At 54.3% G+C, this 21,233-nt stretch overlaps 1 protein-coding gene across 1 annotated transcript in view; it reads left to right on the plus strand.

Moving 5' to 3' along the window:
- The window catches only part of AACS (acetoacetyl-CoA synthetase), a 57,502-nt gene that overhangs the window by 20,632 nt on the left and 15,637 nt on the right, over positions 1 to 21,233 (plus strand). Inside the window, exons 6-10 of the mRNA XM_040620036.1 lie at positions 3,515 to 3,629; positions 3,802 to 3,883; positions 6,917 to 7,064; positions 11,982 to 12,062; positions 15,366 to 15,490. Of these exons, the coding sequence (XP_040475970.1) occupies positions 3,515 to 3,629; positions 3,802 to 3,883; positions 6,917 to 7,064; positions 11,982 to 12,062; positions 15,366 to 15,490 (551 nt within the window). The remainder of the gene's footprint in view (positions 1 to 3,514; positions 3,630 to 3,801; positions 3,884 to 6,916; positions 7,065 to 11,981; positions 12,063 to 15,365; positions 15,491 to 21,233) is intronic.

A 21,233-nucleotide genomic window follows, 5' to 3' on the forward strand; every position in this document is an offset into this window, starting at 1 on the left:
TGCTTCAGTCTGCCCAGGATCCAGCCCTGTTCTCTGCTGCTGCCCTTTGGTTTCCTGCCCCACGGGCGAGTCTTCCCTAATGGAGGTGGCACCAGGATTAAGAGCCCCAGCTTGCAGCTCAGCTGTGCCGCTGGCTGGTTGGGATCGCTGGGCGAATTAGGCTGGTGCTGTCTCCTCGAGGATGTGGAGTTGTCCTGGGGGTGCACAGGCCAAGCGTGTGAGGGCTTGTAGCCAGCCAGAGTGGGGCCCGGCACACATCACTCGGTACGTGGTAAGGGCTTTTTATTGGCAAAAAATTTCTTCCCAGATAAACCAGCAACTCTCAGCCCATCTTAGAATCCTGAGCTTTCAGGATATTATTTATTTTGCTACACTGAGTGTGTACATCACCGCTGTGCTTTTTATCCACCTAATGGTTTTCCTGGTGATCCGCATGAATTTTCTGCGTAGCTTTTCCCCTTGCGTGCACAGACGAGTCACCTGGGTCTTTACACCTCTCCCTTCTGGTTCCCACCTCCCTGCAGTGTTGAAGACTGGGATTTTCTAGACCAATGGAACAGAACAGAGAACCCAGAAATGGACCCTCAGCTCTTTGGGCAACTAATATTTGATAAGGCAGGAAAAAACATCCGGTGGGAAAAAGACAGTCTCTTCAATAAATGGTGCTGGGAAAATTGGACAGCTACATGCAAAAGAATGAAACTTGACCACTCTCTCACACCATACACAAAAATAAACTCCAAATGGATGAAAGACCTCGATGTGAGACAGCAATCCATCAAAATTCTAGAGGAGAACATAGGCAGCAACCTCTATGACATCGGCCACAGCAACCTTTTTCATGACACATCCCCAAAGGCAAGAGAAACAAAAGATAAAATGAACTTATGGGACTTCATCAAGATAAAAAGCTTCTGCACAGCCAAGGAAACAGTCAAAAAAACTAAGAGGCAGCCCACGGAATGGGAGAATATATTTGCAAATGACACTACAGATAAAGGACTGGTATCCAAGATCTACAAAGAACTTCTCAAACTCAATACATGAGAAACAAATAAACAAATCAAAAATGGGCAGAAGATATGAACAGACACTTTTCCAATGAAGACATACAAATGGCTAACAGACACATGAAAAAATGTTCAAAATCATTAGCCATCAAGGAAATTCAAATCAAAACCACACTGAGATACCACCTTACGCCAGTTAGAATGGCAAAAATAGACAAGGCAAGAGACAACAATTGTTGGAGAGGATGTGGAGAAAGGGGATCCCTCCTACATTGTTGGTGGGAATGCAAGTTGGTACAGCCACTCTGGAAAACAGTGTGGAGGTCCCTTAAAAAGTTAAAAATTGAGCTACCCTATGATCCAGCCATTGCACTACTGGGTGTTTACCCCAAAGATACAGATGTAGTGAAGAGAAGGGCCCTATGCACCCCAATGTTCATAGCAGCAATGTCCACAATAGCTAAATTGTGGAAGGAGCTGAGATGCCCTTCAGCAGATGACTGGATTAAGAAGTGGTCCAGGGGCGCCTGGGTGGCACAGCGGTTAAGCGTCTGCCTTCGGCTCAGGGCGTGATCCTGGCGTTATGCGATCGAGCCCCACATCAGGCTCCTCCGCTAGGAGCCTGCTTCTTCCTCTCCTACTCCCCCTGCTTGTATTCCCTCTCTCGCTGGCTGTCTCTATCTCTGTGGAATAAATCAATAAAATCTTTAAAAAAAAAAAGTTGTGGTCCATATATACAATGGAATATTACTCAGCTATCAGAAAGAATGAATTCTCAACATTTGCTGCAACATGGACGGCACTGGAGGAGATAATGCTAAGTGAAATAAGTCAAGCAGAGAAAGACAACTATCATATGATTTATCTCATCTATGGAACATAAGAACTAGGATGATCAGTAGGGGAAGAAAGGGATAAAGAAAGGGGGGGTAATCAGAAGTGGGAATGAAGCATGAGAGACTATGGACTATGAGAAACAAACTGAGGGCCTCAGAGGGGAGGGGGGGTGGGGGAATGGGATAGGCTGGTGATGGGTAGTAAGGAGGGCACGTATTGCATGGTGCACTGGGTGTTATACGCAACTAATGAATCATCGAGCCTTACATCGGAAACCGGGGATGTACTGTATGGTGACTAACATAATATAATAAAAGATCATTAAAAAAAAAAAAAGACTGGGATTTTCTTGGGAAATCATGGCTTCACTGCTTGTGCTCTTGGAGTAAACCGGGTGTTGATCGTGAACTGCTGGCCTTGGACTGATGCACAAAGGAACGGAAGGGCTGTTCCAGGCGGTGCCTTCCCAGGCGCCCTGTTTGTGGATGAAGAGGGCTCCACCCTGATCTGCCCTTGGGGGAGACCTGGCTTTTCCCTGTCACCCGTGGGAGAACACTCAGATTGTGTGGAGCGTGTCTCGAGGCCACACCTGTCAGTTTCCATCAGTTCACGTCAGTTCCAGAAACAAGCTGTTGCCTGCATGGGAGGGATGCCTTCTTTCAGAGAGAGAGGTGTGCTTGGCAGGATGGCGGGTTCCACGTGCGGTATAAACAGACATGTGGCTGTGGTGAGCCTGCCTCTTACATTTATTTATTTATTTTTAAAGATTTTATTTATTTATTTGACAGAGAGAGAGGCAGTGAGAGAGGGAACACAAGCAGGGGGAGTGGGAGAGGAAGAATCAGTCTTCCTGCTGAGTGGGGAGCCCAATGCAGGGCTTGTTCCCAGAGTGCTGGGATCATGACCTGAGCCGAAGGCAGACGCTTAACGACTGAGCCACCCAGGCGCCCCTATTTATTAAAAAAGATTATTTGTAGTGGGAGGAGGGGCAGAGAGAGAGAGAGTGTGTTCCAAGCAGACTCCTGGCTGAGTGTGGAGCCCGACCTGGGGCTCGGTCGATCCCATGCCCGATGAGATCACGACCTGAGCCGAAATCAAGCTTCGGACGCTCAACCACCTGAGCCACCCAGGCGCCCCGAGTTTAAATGGGGCTTATTTATTAGTGTACACGTCTATAGGGTCGTGCATTTCGTGGGCAAAAAGTACCACTTGGAGGATTCACGTGCCTCCTCAGTCGGGGATTGGGAGGAACCAGGATATGGAAGTGCTCTGCAGCGAGTTGTCTTTTTGGAAGGCGAGTCGTCCGTCCGGTACGCTGGAGGAGCTGTGTTCGAGGCTCTTTCTGCGAATTGGGGAATTTTCTATTCAAGTGCCAGGACTTGCCCCACAATTTCTCTGTCTTATGAACTTGTGTTTTGCTATTTCAGCGTATGTTGTATGTCCTTTTGGTATTTCTTTATGTCGAGGCTTTCCTGGAAGTGACGTTCACATCTCAGGCGCAAGTTGTGGTTTGCTGGGCTTTCTTCGTTGGCCATGGCAGACGGACACAGGAGTGAGGCTGGCGCCCGGTTCTAGCTGCTTCTCTCCCTCAACACGGTCCCGTTGGGTGCTGAAGGTGTTTGCCTTTTGCGTGACTGATGGCGACCACCCTTTCTTTCCACTTGCAGGGTGTTCTGGACCGCTTTTCTCAAATCCAGCCGAAGCTCATCTTCTCCGTGGAGGCCGTCATGTACAACGGCAAAGAGTACAGCCACATGGACAAGCTGCAGCGGGTGGTGAAAGGTGTGTAGCTCTCCCGGGTCTGAGCTGGCGTGGCAGGGCGCAGGGTGCGGGAGCCCGCGGGGTCACCAGGGCCCCGTGTCGCCCATCCCTCGGTTGCGTTACACGTTGTAAGAAATGTAACCCTTGAGTATGTTGTGGCCTGTAAGCCTGTGTTCCCCCTGCCCTCCCTCAGGACTTCCAGACTTGAAAAAGGTGGTGCTGATACCTTACATTGCCTCAAAAGAGAAGATAGACATTTCCAAGATTCCAAATAGGTAAGCCAGCCACGCGCCGATCGCTGGTTCCGGGTAGAACCCACCGGAAGTCCCAGTGGGTAGTGGATTCTGTGAATCCTTTCGCTGGGTGCTGTAGCATTTTAGAGGAGCGGGAGGTTTTGGTTAAAAATCACAGTTCGTAGATGGGCACCCGAGGCCCCAGAGTGAATCCCCCGAGGCCACACAGCCGCTTAGTGGTGGAACTGAGAGCCCAGGAGGACTCTGTCTCTCTCTGCTGTGCCTTTGAAGCGTCAGGTCAAGCCCAGCTCCCTGATGAAATGGAAATTATCACAAGCACGTGTGTGTGTGTGTGGTTGTGTGTGTGTGTGTATGCACGTATGTGCACAATAAACACACACACGTGTATGTATTTCCCCTTTAGAAACTTTTCTTTGTCCTTATTGCTAATAGTGTCTTCCTCTGTTTTTCTGACATTTATAAGCTGTTCACCACACACCTTAAGTACCAGATAGTATCGTGAGCAGTTTATTTGGAATAGGAATTAAGGAAGTGGGTTATGGTTTGCTCACAGTTGAATGTGTCTCCAAATTCTTGGAGTTATACTTCTTTCCCCTTCCTTGAAACTGTCATAGGGGAGAGTTCCGAGGTCAGATGTGTTTACTCCCTTTGGTCCTGTGGGGGTCCTTGTGTCCCCTGTGGGAGGACAGGGAGGAGATTGCAGGGGTCTTTTTATTGGGGCAGACAACCGACACGTGGCTTGGTGTTTTGTGCAGGTTGCTTTCTAGGGCTGCTGAGGGGAGGACGTCTAGGTGCTGTGCTCCAGGGGTGGCAGTTGCGTGGGAGGGACCAGACCCACCTGCAGGGAGGGCGAGCTGTGACCACTGGGCCCGTAGACACAGCCATGCTCCTTGAGAGGGGGGACAGGAAGTGCCCAGGGGCTGAGAGAAGGGCTACGGGGTCTGGGGGAGGTGGCACCGGAGGTGACCTTGAGAGATGATCAGGGTTTGGGGACAGTTGCCTGTGCTCGGATTCCAGAGGACAGAGGGTGCTGCTGGCAAAGTGACTCTTCCAAGAGGGCTGGGGTCTCAAACCAGACTGCTCGGGTTCAGATGTCAGCTCTGTGACCCCGTGTAAGGGGTTCACCTGTCTGTGCCTGGGGTTCCCCATCTGTAAAATGGGGGTGATAACAGCACTTTCTTCACAGCCTGGCTGTGAGCATTCAGTAAGTTAATGCCGGGCCAAGGGCACTCAGTGTAGCCCCTGGCAGTCCCTCTGTCATGGTGAGTGGCGGATAGCCGCCAGCTGCAGTGGGCCCCGTCCCACAGAGCCTCTGGGTCAGGATGTGCAGGCCCTTACGGCGCTTGGGTCGTCCCTGAGACTGTGGGAGCCCTGCCAGCCTTGATGAATGACAGCCAGATGACGAGCCCTGGTCCCATTTTCTCACTGCGCACGCAGCTCCCCTGCCTTTCTTTCGGGGGCCGTGACACACACAGGCTGGGAGGAAGACCAGACGGGCTCGCTGGCCCCACGGTGGCCCGACTTTTATCCTTCTGAATGTGTTCATTGGCCGTTGATATGGAACGAGAGCATCCTGTAGAATCACGTTAGCCACTTCATTTAGCCTGGTATAATGCAAGAGCTCCCACCGTCCCGCTCTGGGAATTAGAGCTCCGCGGCATTTGGTCTTTGATTGCTGGATGCCATAGATAAACGACCAACAAGAACGCGCCCGGGCCGGAGACCTGGGCTGGGGTGGGGGACCGCCACGTGGGATTTTCACTTCTAGAAGAGCAACAAAAGTGATTGCTACTTACTGTGATTTATAGACCGTTTGGAAGAAAAGGTTTTTCTCTGTGTGAAGTATCCGATTAGATTGGGCACTTTGTATAAATGGGACTCGAAGGGGAGGTGGAGGTGGAATGGGGCTTTCGTTGGCTGGAAAGTTCCACAGTGAATAATTTTCCTGACACTCCGGAGCAGAAGGCTTTGTTTGTTTACCGCTCAGAGTTGAATTATTCTGGATGCGCTTTTTAAACCTCTGCACCTCCCCCACGAGATGTCCTCATCCTTAAGGATGCCTTCCCATGCAAGATAGCGCGTTCTCCCCTTTCGTGTGTGTGCATTTGTGTTTCAGAGTAATTACCCTTAGCAAATTGCTGTGGGCTGAGTTTAACTGATTCTCCCCCTTTCTTGAAAGGAAGTTCCATTTGTCAAATTGGCAAGTTTTTTTTTTCCCCCTCCTCCCTTTTAAGCCAACAGAAGGATAGGGCCAGGATCAGTATTCCTGCTCATCTCAACACAGAAAAAGCACCTCTCCCAAGAGGGCCTGTGGCTTCAGCTGCCCTGCTTCCGCTCAGAAAACGAATCTGTTCGCCTTCCTCTTTCACTGGTGTTTGGCCACATGCATTGGCGCTTTATGTCAGCTTTGGGGGTAGATTTCTTAGGTGGTAGTCAGTGACTGGACTTAATCTTATTTGTTTCTGGATAGAGGTTTGTACCTAGCTCTTGTCCTCCTCCGGGCGTAGTTTCCAGTGGTAATGCATGATACATTTGCCTGGAAGTGTCTCTGTCGTAGAAACTGGTCTTCGGGTCTCGGCCCACCGTCTCGCCCCGACTTTCTGTGGAGGAGCTCAGGAATCTGGTACCTCCCTCCCCTCCCTGCCCCTCACAGGGGGCCGCGCAGATGGGAGTTGGACTCCCAACCTCCTTCCCCGGAGTTTGCGTGCGAAGGGGATGTGGTAACTGTAAACGATCCTTCAGCACAGTGCTTCTTAAATACTCCGAAGAGTCTCAGAAGAGACGGCCCTTGGCCCTGTCAGCATGCTACTAAAGCAACTTGGAATCTTCGCTCGTTCAGTTCGGTTTCCTTCAATTAGCGTGAATTCGAATTCATAAAGATTTGACTTCTCCCCTCCCTCACCGAAAGCTTCCAAACAAGGTTCATTTTCCCCGGAAATCCTACAAGGCAGCAGTAGGGGGCAGCGCACGGCCATGTCTAGCCTGGGAAGCCCCGCAGATGCAGCCCAGGATTCGGGAATGTTCACTGTCTGTTTCTGTGTGTTTTGCCCCCAGTGTGTTTCTGGATGAGTTTCTCGCAACCAGGAAAGGCGAGCAGGCCCCACAGCTGGAGTTCGAGCAGCTGCCCTTCAGCCACCCGCTCTTCGTTATGTTTTCGTCGGGCACGACCGGGGCGCCCAAGTGCATGGTGCATTCTGCTGGGGTACGTCTCTCCACCCTCTGTCTGCTCCCTTGGGGACTCCCAGCTGGTAAAAACAACCATCCGAGTCTGCGCCCCAAACACCCACCCCAGCCAGACTGCACCCCCTCCCCAGACACTCTGTCATGCAGTCCCTCTTCAGTGAGGTGGGGGTAGCATGGAGATCTGAGCCCAGGTACTCAGAGCTGCTGTTCCAGGTGCTCGTTTTCCAGGGGCTGCTGTGGTGCCTGTCACCTCTGTGATGGGTGCGGAGGCCCCACAGTGCCTCCAAGGCAGGGCGTGTACTCAGCCGGGGCCCTGTAGGTGCTTGTGAGCACGGTGGGTGGGCCCTCCCGGCATTGCACAAAGAAGGAGGGAGAGCCTGGACCACAGCAGCCATGAGCGCCTCAGGGGTTGGGGAGGTGCTGGTGTGGGTGCGTGAGGCCATCGTGTTAGAAGTGTGTGTGGATGTGAGGGTGTGCTCCATGGCGTGGTCACACAGAGCTGCCTGTGGGCTGTGGTCGAACACCGGGAAAGCTCCCGGGTCATGTTGTAAAGTGCGGGTAGCTGAGAAAAGCTCACCAGGCCGCAGTCATCGGCTCGGGCCGTCGTCCCCAAGCACCACGGGCTGGCGGCTTGAACAAGAGCCACGTGCCTCTCATGGGTCCCGGGCTGGAAGTCTGAGATTGGGGGTCCAGGGTTGGGTTCTGCTGAGGCCTCTTTCCTTGGATTGCAGACGGCTGCCTTCTCCCTGTGCCCTCACTCGGTCTTTCCTCGGTGCGCATCCCTGGGCGTCGTGTTTTGTCCGAATTCCCTCTTTTGTGAGGACATCAGTCAGATTGGATTAGGACCTGCCCTGGTGGGCTCTCTGACTTCATCACCTCTGTAGTCACGTTCGGAGGTCTTGAAGCCTCAGGGCTTCAACACAGACTTTGGGGACCCCCAGTTCAGCCACAACACATACCCCTTTTTTTCCCGCCCAACTCTACTGGACTTTTTGACTTTACTGAAATAATGCTTTGCTACTAAGTGTGAGATTTTATCCATATTGATTAGTGATGTTACCCTTCTATGCTGGAAACAATCGCGAGCCCGTGGGAAAGCCGCCGGCATAGCACGATGGGCTCCACGGGCGCGTCAGCTGCTCTCTGCCCACGTTGATGTTCTCAGCATCCGTTCCTGACATTTTCTGAAAAGACTTCTGCGTGGCCTCTGTCTCTGTGTGCACACGCATGCTCTTTTGCTTTCTGCTGACCCCCTTGCGAGTGAATTGCTGAGTGCGGCCCTTCACCCCAAGCACTTCAGCACGCGTCTCCCGAGAACTAACCCCACAAACCCCTCGTCCGGTCGTCGTGTTCAGGAAGGTGGGTGTCCATATGATACAGTCACGTGACGAGCGGCCCCTGTTCGGGTGCTTGTACTCCCTCCCCCAAAGACCTCCTGAGCAGCAGTCTGCTGTCCGCAGCATCCGTGGCCCGGAGCCGCCCCTCCGCCTGCCTTCGCCTGTCGAGACATAGGCATTTGGGGAGCGCAGCTGCTAGTCTTGCGGACTGGCTCCCTGGAGTCCTTGGATGCGTCCTGCTGCTTCGATCTGGCGGACGCCTTCTGGAAGTGATGATGTGTGTTTCTCCGTACCTCCGGTCAGGAGGCACCGATGTCCGTTTACTTCATACTTGTCATCTAACCAGACATCTAACCTTCAGAGAGACCGTTCCTCATGCATTTGGTACCTTTCTACGACCGTGATCCCTCCTGGCCTCCTCTTGTCATCCTGCCCCGCTCCTGCCCGTGATGGGAAAGCTTCTTTCTGACTCAGGCACAGTCCCTGTCTAGAACTCGGACGTCTCCTGGGCCGGTCTGGGAGCCAGCCGCCTCCCTGTGCTCCATGCCCATGGCGGTCCTTCCAGATGCCCTGGGCTTGCCTGGCCGGCTCTGCAGCTCTCTCCAGACCTGCTGTCCCACTTGTCCCTCAGTTGGCTGAGCCTGGACGGCGGAGAAACACTGGCAGGCTCTTGGTCAAACCTGTCGTAGCCTTCTCTCCTCCCCCTGCTCAGAAGAAGGGGATTATCCGACAGGAGAAAGCCCCTGTTCACAGACGGCTTTTTAGCTATTGCTTGATAAGATGGTGGCATTTGAAAATCAAATATGAAATTTCTCTTATTCTAGTTCATTTAGCTTTTACAGATGTTCCCTATGCCTGGAAGCAGTCTGAATCCCTTCCATAAAAAGGGGACATTTACATTTGAATCATTTTAAAGCCTTTTACAGCTTTTCGCAGAGCGTTTCCATCAGAATGGGGAAAGGAGTTAGCTGGGCTCCATTATTACCTGGATTTGGATTCGCTGGAGGTCTGATCACAGGTTACTACACAGTGACTTCTCGGGAAGCCACAGGGCAGGAGAGAGGGGGACCCCAGGGGGCTGAAGGCTTTATCTCTGCCAGTAACACCGGCCAAACCAAGTTGAACCTCCTTTTCCTAGGAGTGAGTTGACCTTGTTGTTCAAACCATCCTGTTTCATTAAATCAAGTTGGGTGTGTGCAGAGTCTAAGATGTCATTTGCTGTGGTTGCTGGAATCACATTTTCCATGGAGAGGGGAGCTCTTGTCCGCCTGGTCACCGGCCCGTTAACGAGCTATAAGAGAGCGTTTTTAGAAACCTTGTAGACAAGGGTGGGGTATGTGTGGCAAAACAACAGACATTTTAGGAAAAAACTGAAATGTCTAACTGCACTTGTATTTTTAGTGCTTTTTGCATAGTGAATGTCACTTTTTTAGGCGAGGAACATAAAAATGTATTAGATATAATGTGGCTTGCTCATAAAATCATCATGCCTGGTATATTTAGAGTATGGAAAAGTCAGGAAAAATCGTACTTATTCTGTCTTCCCTGGGCTCTTACATCTCCAGAGAAGTGACTAAGCATCTTGCCTGTTCTGCTCAAGAGTCCCGTCAACAGGAACCTTGGAGACAGCGGGGCCGAGGGCCACAGCGAGGGGACGGAGGGCTGCCCCCCCACTTTATTGGGGTGCTGTTCCTGGTTTGCAGGCTTGTGCTTTCCGAGTCGACAAGAGGTCTCAGAAAGCAGCTTCCCTCTTCTTTCTATGAAATTAAATTCCTCTTTTTGCTTGAGATGCACAAAGTCATGTTGCCCATACTTCCTTCTCTCAGACTCAGCCATAAATACTTAAAAATTAAGAGCAAAACTATTGCTGCGAATTAAGGTTCATTCAGAGAGATTCTTGAGAGAGAAGCAAAGCCGGGCTCGTTTTGTGCTGCCTGAGAGGGGAGGAGCAGGCGAACAGATGTAGGGTTATAAATAGGCCAGGCTCGGAGCCGACCGCACCGATGAAGAAACAGGTCTGAACCAAATGACGATTTTAAGGAAAAACACGGGAGGGGGATTTGCTGCAGGCCCCTGTAGTCAGGGAGCCCCTGGTCCTGTCAGTGGACTTGACGTGTGAATGTTTCATGCTCACTGCGAGAGTTCCTGAAGCAATGTTGTCCCCAGGCGGATGCCCCCCCCCGCCCCGACTCCGAGGGAGAGTGCTGTGTCATGCAATTTTGCTCCCAAGCTTGTGACCCCCTCGGGTGGGGGGCTGTTCCCGACCCTCATGTTGCATGCTCCATAGAGCCACCGGAGACCCGGCATCTGCAGGTGGCCTTTTGGATCCTCAGAAAGGTCCTGTGCTGGGGTCTGCCCAGCCCCCGAGCGTCTGTGGTCCCTGCTGCTCCCCGCGGACCTGGTGACGGCCTCCGTTCCAGGCATGCGCTGGAGCAGGAGACTGTTGGGTAGGGTTGTTTCCATTGGGCTTTGAAAGGGATCCTCTCCCCCTGCTGGCTTGTTTTTATTTCTCTTGGGTACGACTTGTGATACGTGGATCCTGGCTTCAGCCCCGATAGTCCCTAAACAACGGGGGCCCGTTGCCACCAGCCGGGTAGTCCCATCTGTGGAGCGGACTGAAGTATGGTGGCCGCCCTCTGCAGGGGCCTCCGAGGGGCAGTGCCCCCTGTAGCCTCGGGATCGTGTATGAGATCCACGCACAGATGGGAGCACCGAGGCCGAGAGACGCTAAGTGGCTGGTGCAGGGCCCCTTGCTCTGCCCTCCGCGCGGTGCTTGGAGATGGGGTGCTCCCGCCCCCCGTGAGCTGCAGACAGACAGGATGAGTTCAGCAGGAGGGGTGTGGGCGGTGGAGTATTACAGAGCTGAAAACAAAACACAAGGGAGCTCTCAGTGCATGGATAAAGAGCTCCGAGGTATGTTACGTGGAAAAAGCGAAGTGCAGGGTGACATGTGCAGATAAAAAGCCAGCATAAATAAATACATGCTGATAGGCCAGGAGTATACCTGGAAACACACAGGACGTGGGTGCATGGCCACTGGAGGCGTGGGGGCAGGGGAGGGGGCTAGTCGTGCCGACCACTCTGGAGCACTGGGCCGTGCACTCACAGCTCCTGTTAAACGCTGTGGTAAGGAAATGGTAGATGGTGCGTGAGGGTTGGGGGTCTGACTGGGTGTTGGGGCTGAAAGCAGGGTGTGGCAGTGCGAGGCTCGCAGAGGGCTGCGGAAGTGTGGCGGCCGCATCCCCCCAGTGCTGCCCTGTCACGGCGCTTCCCATCGTGCTGTCGTGTCGCGCTCCCATCCTTCTGCCCCTGGCCTTGACTTTGCCTTCCCACTCCCCTCTGCCTGGGGTTGGGGTCCCACCGTGCTTCTGATCTCTGTGCCAGCTGGAGCTTGCAGGCCGGCTGGAGCCGGTCAGAGGCTGCTTCCCGGTGCTCGGTGACTCTCGGGTCCGGTTGTAGGGTGCCTCGGGAGTCCTGCTCATTGCAGCGAGCGTGCTCAGAAGTCTGCTTCCTCCTGGAAAGGAGCGGGAGGCTGGCTCTCCTCCAGGGCTCTGCGTCTGGGCTGTGTGCGCTCACGCTGCCGTCCCGCCTCTCCCCAGGGCACCCTCATCCAGCACCTGAAGGAGCACGTTCTTCACGGCAACATGGGCAGCGGCGACATCATGCTGTATTACACCACGGTAAGCGGGCTCCCGAGGGTGCCAGGAGCCAGGGTGTGTGGCGGGCCGGGTGTCCTCCTGTCCTCTGCGTCCCTCCCGTCACTCGCTTTGGTCCCTTCAGGGCCAGTGTGATTCGGTCAAGGGTTTTGTGACGGGGCCATTCTTTGTGTTAGCCGGGCAGGCCCAACGGGAGCACACGGGTGCTGGTACGAGGGAGGCGGGGGGGTCAGGGTCAGAGAAGGAGATGGGACGACGGAAGCGGAGTTCAGAGTGAAGTGGGGTCATGAGCCAGAGGATGTGAGTGGCTTTTTGAGGCTGGAAAAAGGTAAGCAAAGAGATTCCTCCCTAGAGCTTCCAGAAGGAGCACAGTCCTGCCGACACCTTGATTTTGGACTTCTGACCTCCAGAACGCTCACATAATGAATTTGTGGTGTTTTAGGCCACAAGTTTGTGGCAGTTTGTTGGAGTAGAAATAGGAAACGTATCCAGATGGCTCTCCCGATTACTGTGACAGTAGGGGGTCAGGTGTGGAGGCCAGGTTGGGCCTGAGACTATCCTGGGGACCAGAGCTGCTCCCCATTGCAGGATCAGGCCGGGAGGCCCCCTGTCCTGGGCGTGGGCACGCGGCTCAGGCTACCACCATGCCAAGCCCGTGAGTGCGTTGGCTGGTGCTGCCCTCACAGAAGGAGTTTTTTTTTTTAAAGACTTATTTTATTTCTTTTAGAGAGAGACAGTGCATGTGCGTATAAGAGCTTGCCAACAGGGGGAGGGGCAGAGGGAGAGGGACAAGCAGGCTCCCCGCTGAGCACGGAGCCCCATGTGGGACTGCATCCTACAACCCTGAGGTCATAACTTGAGCTGAAATCAAGAGTTGTATGCTCAACCGACTGAGCCACCCAGTCACCCCACTCACAGGAGTTCTTTTCTGCCGCGAGTCCTTGCCGGTGTACCTTGTGGCCGAGCCTGGGTACTGGGCTGGTCTGCCTGGCCACCTCACCTCTCACTGAGGTGTTTCACTAGGGTCCTAGAAAGGCTGCGGCATTCGCCGAGCAAGGAAGGGGGCCCAGGTGCCAAGGGAAAGCAGACGGCACAGCAGAAACCAGTGTCCTCTGGGTCAGATGTCCCTGGGACATGGGATAGATGGGGTCCAGCCTCCAGCCGTTCTCGTGGCTTAGTGTGGGATATGCATAATTAAACCAAAGCTTGGGTTCGAGCAGTTGGAGTTACTCCTGTCCTCATTGAACTCTGTAGGACGAACACTTAAGATGAGTTAAAGGAAGTGGTGTTTTACCCCAAGAGGGGGAAACTCAAAGTTGGCTTTTTCCAACGGCAAATATCAAGAGGTTTCAAAGTGAGTTGGCTCTGTTTCCTGGATGACAATTCTGTGCTGAGTTTTTAAGAAAACCGAATGTTGGAGGTGTGTTCCCAGCCCGTGAGGTTGAAGGCTGGGGCCCTGGCTGTGCCCCTGGCTGTGCCCCTGGGGAGGGAGCCCGGGACTGCACGCATTCACAGGAGGGGGATTCCGGGAGCACTCCGGATGTGTGGCCGTGCACAGGCTGCCTCGTCGCTCGGCGTGTTGAGCTGAAAAACAAGGGCTTGGGCCCAACAATTGGGGTTTCCGTCAGCTGCAGGGGTTTATCCCAGACCTTCCTGACGCCGTCCCCACACGTGGGCCAGGGAGCGGGGCACCGCCAGGCTCTGGGCCCTTTTCACCGGGAAAGCCCAGCAGCGTTGGTGAAGCGTCTGCTGAATTGCAGGGAGACCCTGGCAGGTACAACAATGTCCAACTCAGCTGCCTCCCTGGGACTTGTTTAAAATGCTTGGGTTTTACATGGAGGGCAAGTACATAATGAGAAGAACTCAGATCTGGAGCAGTGTTCCCAGAGGCGGCTCACTTTTCCTGAAGCATCCTGCCTGGGAGGGAGGGGCAGGTGGCTTTTTCCTGGAGCTTGCTGGCGCCCCCAGCCTCGGGTGGCAGAGGCTGCGGGGGTCCCCGCGGCCCGAGCCCGGCCTGTGCCATGTCCCTGGCTGACGGACTTTGACAGCTTCCTCGGACGGTGAGTTGGCCGGGCCCCTGTGCTTGGGCAGCCTGGTGCTGGTTTCTTTGTTAAGAGTAATTCCTTAGTGAAAGAAACTCAACTAGGGATATTAAAACCTTGTTAAAAGGCAGCTCAACTAATCTGAGATTTTTGGGTGATCCCAGTGCTGGTATTGCTGAGGGGTGGGACCGGTAGCTTTTCAGGGGCCAGCTGGGTTCTTGAGCCCGTCACCCAGGCCGAGGGTGGCCCGCTTGCTGAGGCTCTGTGCCTGTTGTCTCTTACGTGCCCTCATCTGGGGGTTCTTAGCCGGGCTGTACCGGAGGGCCGGTTGGGGTGCCTTGTCATGTGGTGCCCAGTCCCCTTGTGGGATCTGCACACAGGGGCTCGGGGCGGGGCAGTCCTGCCAGCGGGGCATCCTCCTGGCCCTCCCTGACTCCCGGGCAGAGATTCCTGCTAGAGCTTTCCTCCGGCTCCCCGGCTCCCCAGCTGTGGTGGTTCCGCTCTGGAACCGCTCACAGGTTCCCCTGCATGGATGGGAACACCGTTGCCAGTGGGCTTGTGAGCACCTTTTTGCCTTAAAATTTTTCTTAAATAACCAAAAAAAGGCCTTACTTGCGTACGGGAAACATTTCACATGGCACACACGAGTGCGTGGTGAGACGTCGGTGTCCTCCTGGGTCCAGGGGCAGCCGCGTTGGTCGTGCTAACACATGTGGTCTGCGTGTTCCCGTGGCTCGTGGCACGTGCTGAGGTCTGCCCAGGTCTCTGGCTTGTGCACGGCCACGCTTTCCTGGGTGTGGATGGGGTTATGCTGCACCCTGTGTGCTGGCTTGTTTTACATGTAAGCTCGTTTCAGAGACTGCGTCAGCGCAGACCTCATTCTTGTGAACGGCCGCGGTGGGCTGACTCCTGAAAGCTTGCCACGTGCTGTTCCAAATGTCTGATGCGGCTTTGCGGATCCGATGTGTGGTGTTCCACAGCGGGTGTGCGCGTGGGACCACTTCTGTGTCGGTGGGCGTCTCCTTGCTTTCCGTCTCCCGTTGTCTCCAGCAAGGCTGCAGCGAGCACTCTTTGACCCATCTTAGCGCGCACGTGTGCGTGGCTCTGTATGAGCGACTCTTGGCGTGGAATTGCTGGGGCAAAGCCTCGTGCATTGGAGATGGGTTCTTGCCAACTGTTGGCTCAGTTTCAGGAGGTTTTCTAGGGACATGAGAAGCTGAGTGACAGAGGCGAGGGCACCTGGCCCAGCGCTCAGTTGACACTGTGCTCCTTCTGTCTGTTCCAGGTCGGCTGGATGATGTGGAACTGGATGGTGTCTGCTCTTGCCACGGGGGCGGCCGTGGTCTTGTACGATGGCTCCCCCCTGGTGCCCACGCCCAACGTGCTCTGGGACCTGGTGGACAGGATAGGGTAGGTGCCCGAGGCGCCGTGCTTAGCCACAGACACGCTGCTGTTGACTGCTGTGGTATTGGTGCCCTCGTGAGAGTGCTTGGCCCCCTCGGAGGGTGCGGGAGGGTAAGGGAGGTTGAAGTTGCCAAGGTGGGTGGGAAGGAGGAGGCAGTCCTGACAGGGACCGACCGAGGAGATGGGGGCCACCCCCAGGGCCAGGAGTGAGTCTGAAACATCAGGGTATCAGGATAGGGAATGGGATCTTGTGTCTGCAACTCTGGAAGCTGAGAACTGCTGGGAAAGCCCAGGAGAAAGGGAGCCAAGGCCAGCGAGGAGTCTGTCTCACGCAGGGCTCCTCCAGCTCCAGGAGTGGGGTGTAAAACAGGCTGTTCGGGGGATGGTGTGGATACGTCCGTGAAGGGCAAGTGCAGAGCCCAGCACTGGGGAATTCACAGGGTCGGGGCTTCCCCGCGCTGGCCTTCTGAGCCCCATGGCAAGAGGATAGTCCTGCTTTTGTCAGCTGTCCCCTGGAGTCTCCTCAGACCCGTCACAAGGTTGCTCCAAAATGCTCCTGCAGGTGTGTGAGGGCGTCTGTTCCCTCAGGCCATCCTGCCAACAGCTCGTTCCTTGTTCGGGCGACAGGCAGGGATCCTGAGGAGCAGAGGCAGAGCGTGGGGAAGGATGCAGGGCCCTCCCTTTCCCAGTTCCCCTCCTCATCGTCACTGGGGGAAAGTGTCAGGGGACCGTTCTGTGAGTGTTTTCTCTGCTGACGAATTAATCATAACTGGTGGGTGCCTCCTCCCCCTTGCGGCCCGTGGTCACTGTTGGCCTAATGATCGTGGCTCTGGGAGTGAGACCATAGCAGCAGCCGTGGTCTGCAACGTGCTCATTACTCTAAGCTTGAGTCTGTTCACGGTGGGGAGACAGAAGGAGCCACTAATGTTTTTAAATCCTTGGCCATTAATATTTCAAATATAACTTTGCCTGGCTTGGGTAATATTTAAATCCTGACATTTGGCTCACAATATTGGCGAGGAAGGTTATTTCCTAATGAGAGTGTTTCCAGCGAAAGGTTAATCAAATCCCTGGGAACTGAGATGACTTTAAGAGCTTTACCCTTAATACCTGTGAGCCAGGCTCCAGGTGGGGACGTGTGTGTGTGTGTGTGTGTGCACTTGTGCATGTGTCTGCATGTGTGCACAAGTATGCAGAGTGTGTATGTGCATGTGGGGGCAAGAGTATGTATGTCTGCACGTGTGGACGAGTGTATGTGCACGTGTGAGCGAGTATATGAAAGTGTGTGAATATGTGCGAGTAAGAGGGAGTGCATGTATGGTTGTGCGTGCACATGAGTGTGTGTGCATGCACATGGTGAGTGCATGTATGTGTGTGAATGAGTGTGCGTGTGCGCGTGCACATGGTGAGTGCCTGTATGTGTGTGAATGTGCGTGTGCACGTGCGCGTGCACATGGTGAGTGCCTGTATGTGAATGAGTGTGCATGTGTGCGCGTGCACATGGTGAGTGCCTGTATGTGTGTGAATGAGTGTGCGTGTGTGCGTGTGCACATGGTGAGTGCCTGTATGTGTGTCAATGAGTGTGCGTGTGTGTGCGTGCACATGGTGAGTGCCTGTGTCAATGAGTGTGCGTGTGCGCGTGCACATGGTGAGTGCATGTATGTGTGTGAATGAGTGTGCGTGTGTACGCGTGCACATGGTGAGTGCCTGTATGTGAGTGAGTGTGTGTGTGTGCGTGCACATGGTGAGTGCCTGTATGTGTGTGAATGAGTGTGCGTGTGCACATGGTGAGTGCATGTATGTGTGTCAATGAGTGTGCGTGTGTGCGCGTGCACATGGTGAGTGCCTGTATGTGTGTCAATGAGTGTGCGTGTGCGCGTGCACATGGTGAGTACCTGTTATGTGTGTCAATGAGTGTGCGTGTGCGCGTGCACATGGTGAGTGCCTGTATGTGTGTGAATGAGTGTGCGTGTGCGCGTGCACATGGTGAGTGCATGTATGTGTGTGAATGAGTGTGCGTGTGTGTGCGTGCACATGGTGAGTGCCTGTATGTGTGTCAATGAGTGTGCGTGTGCGCGTGCACATGGTGAGTGCATGTATGTGAATGAGTGTGCGTGTGTGCGTGCACATGGTGAGTGCATGTATGTGTGTGAATGAGTGTGCGTGTGTGTGCGTGCACATGAGTGCATGTATGTCAATGAGTGTGCGTGTGTGTGCGTGCACATGGTGAGTGCATGTATGTGTGTGAATGAGTGTGCGTGTGTGTGCGTGCACATGAGTGCATGTATGTCAATGAGTGTGCGTGTGTGTGCGTGCACATGGTGAGTGCATGTATGTGTGTGAATGAGTGTGCGTGTGTGTGCGTGCACATGAGTGCATGTATGTCAATGAGTGTGCATGTGTGCGCGTGCACATGGTGAGTACCTGTATGTGTGTCAATGAGTGTGTGTGTGCGCGTGCACATGGTGAGTGCCTGTATGTGTGTGAATGAGTGTGCGTGTGTGCGTGCACATGGTGAGTGCATGTATGTGTGTGAATGAACATGTGTGTGTGCGTGCACATGGTGAGTGCCTGTATGTGTGAATGAGTGTGTGTGCACATGGTGAGTGCATGCATGTGTGTGAATGAGTGTGCATGTGTGTGTGCACATGGTGAGTACATGTATGTGTGTGAATGAGTGTGCGCGTGTGTGCATATGGTGAGTGCATGTATGTGTGTAAATGAGTGTGCATGTGTGTGTGTCTGAGCATTCACAGGTGTGTGGTAGGCACGTCCTGAGCATCTGCTTTCCATCAGCCCCACTGGCTCGTGCCCCAGACGTTGCTGGAGATGTGGCCTTGGCGGTCCTCAGGGCTCCTCTGGACCTGCCGGGAGCTTCCCTGCTCAGTTCATCGAGGCCGCACAGCTCTGCAGTCCCGCAGGAGCTGGGGGGAGGGGTGCTTGGGAGGGCAGCAGGCCTCAAACACCTGCTCCGACTGCCAACGGCCATTGAAGGAGGGGTGCAGTTCAGGTGTGGCGGGAGACCTTCATCTGAGCTGTGCCCCCCTGCTGAAAATTAAAACTGAGTTACATATGGTCACATAAAATCCTACCTGTCTGTGGCGAGAGGAGTGGCTCTCCCAAGCTGATGGACAGCAGGGTCCTTGTGGGCCATTTCAGAGCCTCTGGGTTTTTAAATAACATCGGCTAACGTAGGAATGAAATCTGCCGATTATTAATGTGTCAGCTCAGAGACTTACTAACACATCTGATAATGGAGCGTTTATTTTGTAGACACAAACAAGATTCTTTTATTTATTTGTTTGTTTATTTAAGATTTTATTTATTTGTGTGTCAGAGAGAGTGAGCACAAGCATTGGGAGCAGTGGCAGGCAGAGGGAGAAGCAGGCTCCCTGCTGGGCAAAGAGCCTGTTGTGGGACTGGATCCCAGGACCCTGGGATCATGACCTGAGCTGAAGGCAGACACTTAACTGACTGAGCCACTCATGTGTCCCACAAGATTCTTTTAAAAAACGAATTTTCTTTGTCACTTGGGGTGTATTTCTGGGCTCTGGGAGTCTGGCTTGGGGAATATTCGGGTTAGAGTTGGGGCCAGAGCTCTGGGGTCTTTTGTCCAGGTTTTGCGTGTACCTGGGCGAGCATCAAAGCCACCTGAGTTACCCTGTGTCACCGGTCTCTGGGTAGGAAAGGCCTAGGTGGCGCCCAGCGGGGACTGGCAGGCTCATCTGGCAGAGGGGACTTGCTGGACCGTCGTCTGCCAGGGTCATGTCCACACTCACACATCTTTGGGTATCTGCTCTGCGCCAGGTGCCCTGCTAGGCCCTGGGGTGTGCACAGCGGAGGCGGAGGTGAGCGGGTCCCTGTCCTCGTGCTGTTGGTGCCCTGAAGTCAGGAACGCCCCTGGAAGCAAGGGCACTGGGGCCTGAACCTCAGGCCTGGGGAGGGGACACGAAACGTGTTCCAGGAAGAGGGGTGGCGAGTGCCTGGGCCCTAAGGTGGACTAGGATAGGTGTGTGTGGGAGACCCCTGTGCTGTGAATGTGAAGAGTGGATGTGCGGCCGGTGGCGGAGGGTTGGGGCAGGAGGCTGGTCTCTCAGGGGCTCTCAGGCCGGCTTGGACGGTGGGTGCTTTTCTGCGTGAAATGCAACACCATGGGAACGTTTGAAGCAATACACCCTGGTTTGTAGTTTTAAAGGCTAAGTCTTGCTGCCGCGTGGAGGATGAACTTGGGGTGGGGGGGGCGAGGGCAGATGTGGGGAGACTGGTGGGTCTTAGGCAGATGGAGTCCCCCAGGGACGGTGGGTGGCCTTGGAGGCACTGTCTGTGAGCTGCCCGTGGGGCACTGCGGCTGACACCTGTCCAGCTGGGAAGCTGCCTCATGCTTCGTGCCGTGATTCCCAGCTGGACTCCCTAAAAACACGCAGCGCCGAGCACCCACACGAAGCTCCCGTGCTTTGTGAGCTAAGTGTGTGTTTACGCATCTCCTGCAAGCCCTGGACGCGAATGGGCAGACCTTCCCGTTCTTCAGACAAGCAGGCCTGTGACCCAGGCCTGGCACCTGCTGAGTCTCCGTACATTGCCAAGGTCAGGGTTCACAGGGATATGGAAAGAACCACTGATTGAGAGCCATTGATCTCACGGGGTTGGGGGGAAGGGGATGAGCAGAAAAATGAATGTTGTTTTGCTGCGCTTGGTGATGGGAGATCTTGGGGCTGGTGGCTGGGGGCGGTCACTGCTCCACCATCAGAGGGTGACAGGGTCCCTGGTCTTCTGTTAAAATGTAGCTATTCCTGAAGGGGTGACACCTTAGTCCTTGGAGGTGATCTCGAGTTTGTGAACCCGACTGCCTGAGTTAATGCAGTAAACACAGGGGACGTGGGAGGGTTGTGTACGCCTCCCCACGGCCTCCTCCTCCCAAAACAGCCGCCTCTAGGGTATAGCGACCCAGGAGGTGCCTGAGGTCTCAGTGGGGGGCTTACTGGTGGCAGGGTGGTGGTGGTGAAGCAGGGGGGCCGGGAGGGATGAATGACAGCAACCTCGAGGGGCCCTCCCAGCCCAGCCGCCCCGAGTTGCTGAGGGCCCTGAGGCCCTGTGCCTCCTGGTGTCAGCCAGCATGTGGCTGTCTCCCTAGAGGGGGACGCTGGTTTAGTCAGGAAGATGGTCCACAGGTCAGGGGCTGCCTGGCTGCAAGGGCAGCTGAGGAGGGAAATGAAACGATAAATAGCGCTCTCCCCCAGAACACAGTGATTTACGCTCCGCGTAGTGTCGTTCCCCGAGTGCGGACATGGGGGACAGGACTGTAGACTCTAACCATTTGAAACGAGAAGAGCTGCGACTTTTTAAGTTTGACGGACGTGTGAGCTCATTTAAGAACAGGGGGTGGGTCCCAAACACTCAGAGGAACCACTGCTCCTACAGAGGGTCCCACCGCCCTCTCCACCTTGGTGGAAGGGGAACGTGTGAGGCTGGAACTTGAGGGGGGCCTCGATTTTACGGCCTCCTTTGGTCCCTAAAGGGCAAATACCCGCAGTTGGGAAGATCGTGGGTTGATGCACGAGTCATTGTATTTTACACGGAGCCACGTGTTCAGGGGACCTGGACTCCGTGTGTGTTGGAGTCAGCGTGCAGACCCATCCCTGCCGAACCCCGCAGTCAACACAGGTGTTTACTGAACACTAGGTATTAATTCAGCCCAGAAAAATGATGTGTCTTGGATTTTGCAAACTTGCCAGAAACGAGTCACTAATTT

Source organism: Ursus maritimus, unplaced genomic scaffold, assembly GCF_017311325.1.
Source record: "Ursus maritimus isolate PB19 unplaced genomic scaffold, ASM1731132v1 scaffold_33, whole genome shotgun sequence".
Classification (NCBI taxonomy): Eukaryota; Metazoa; Chordata; class Mammalia; order Carnivora; family Ursidae; genus Ursus; species Ursus maritimus.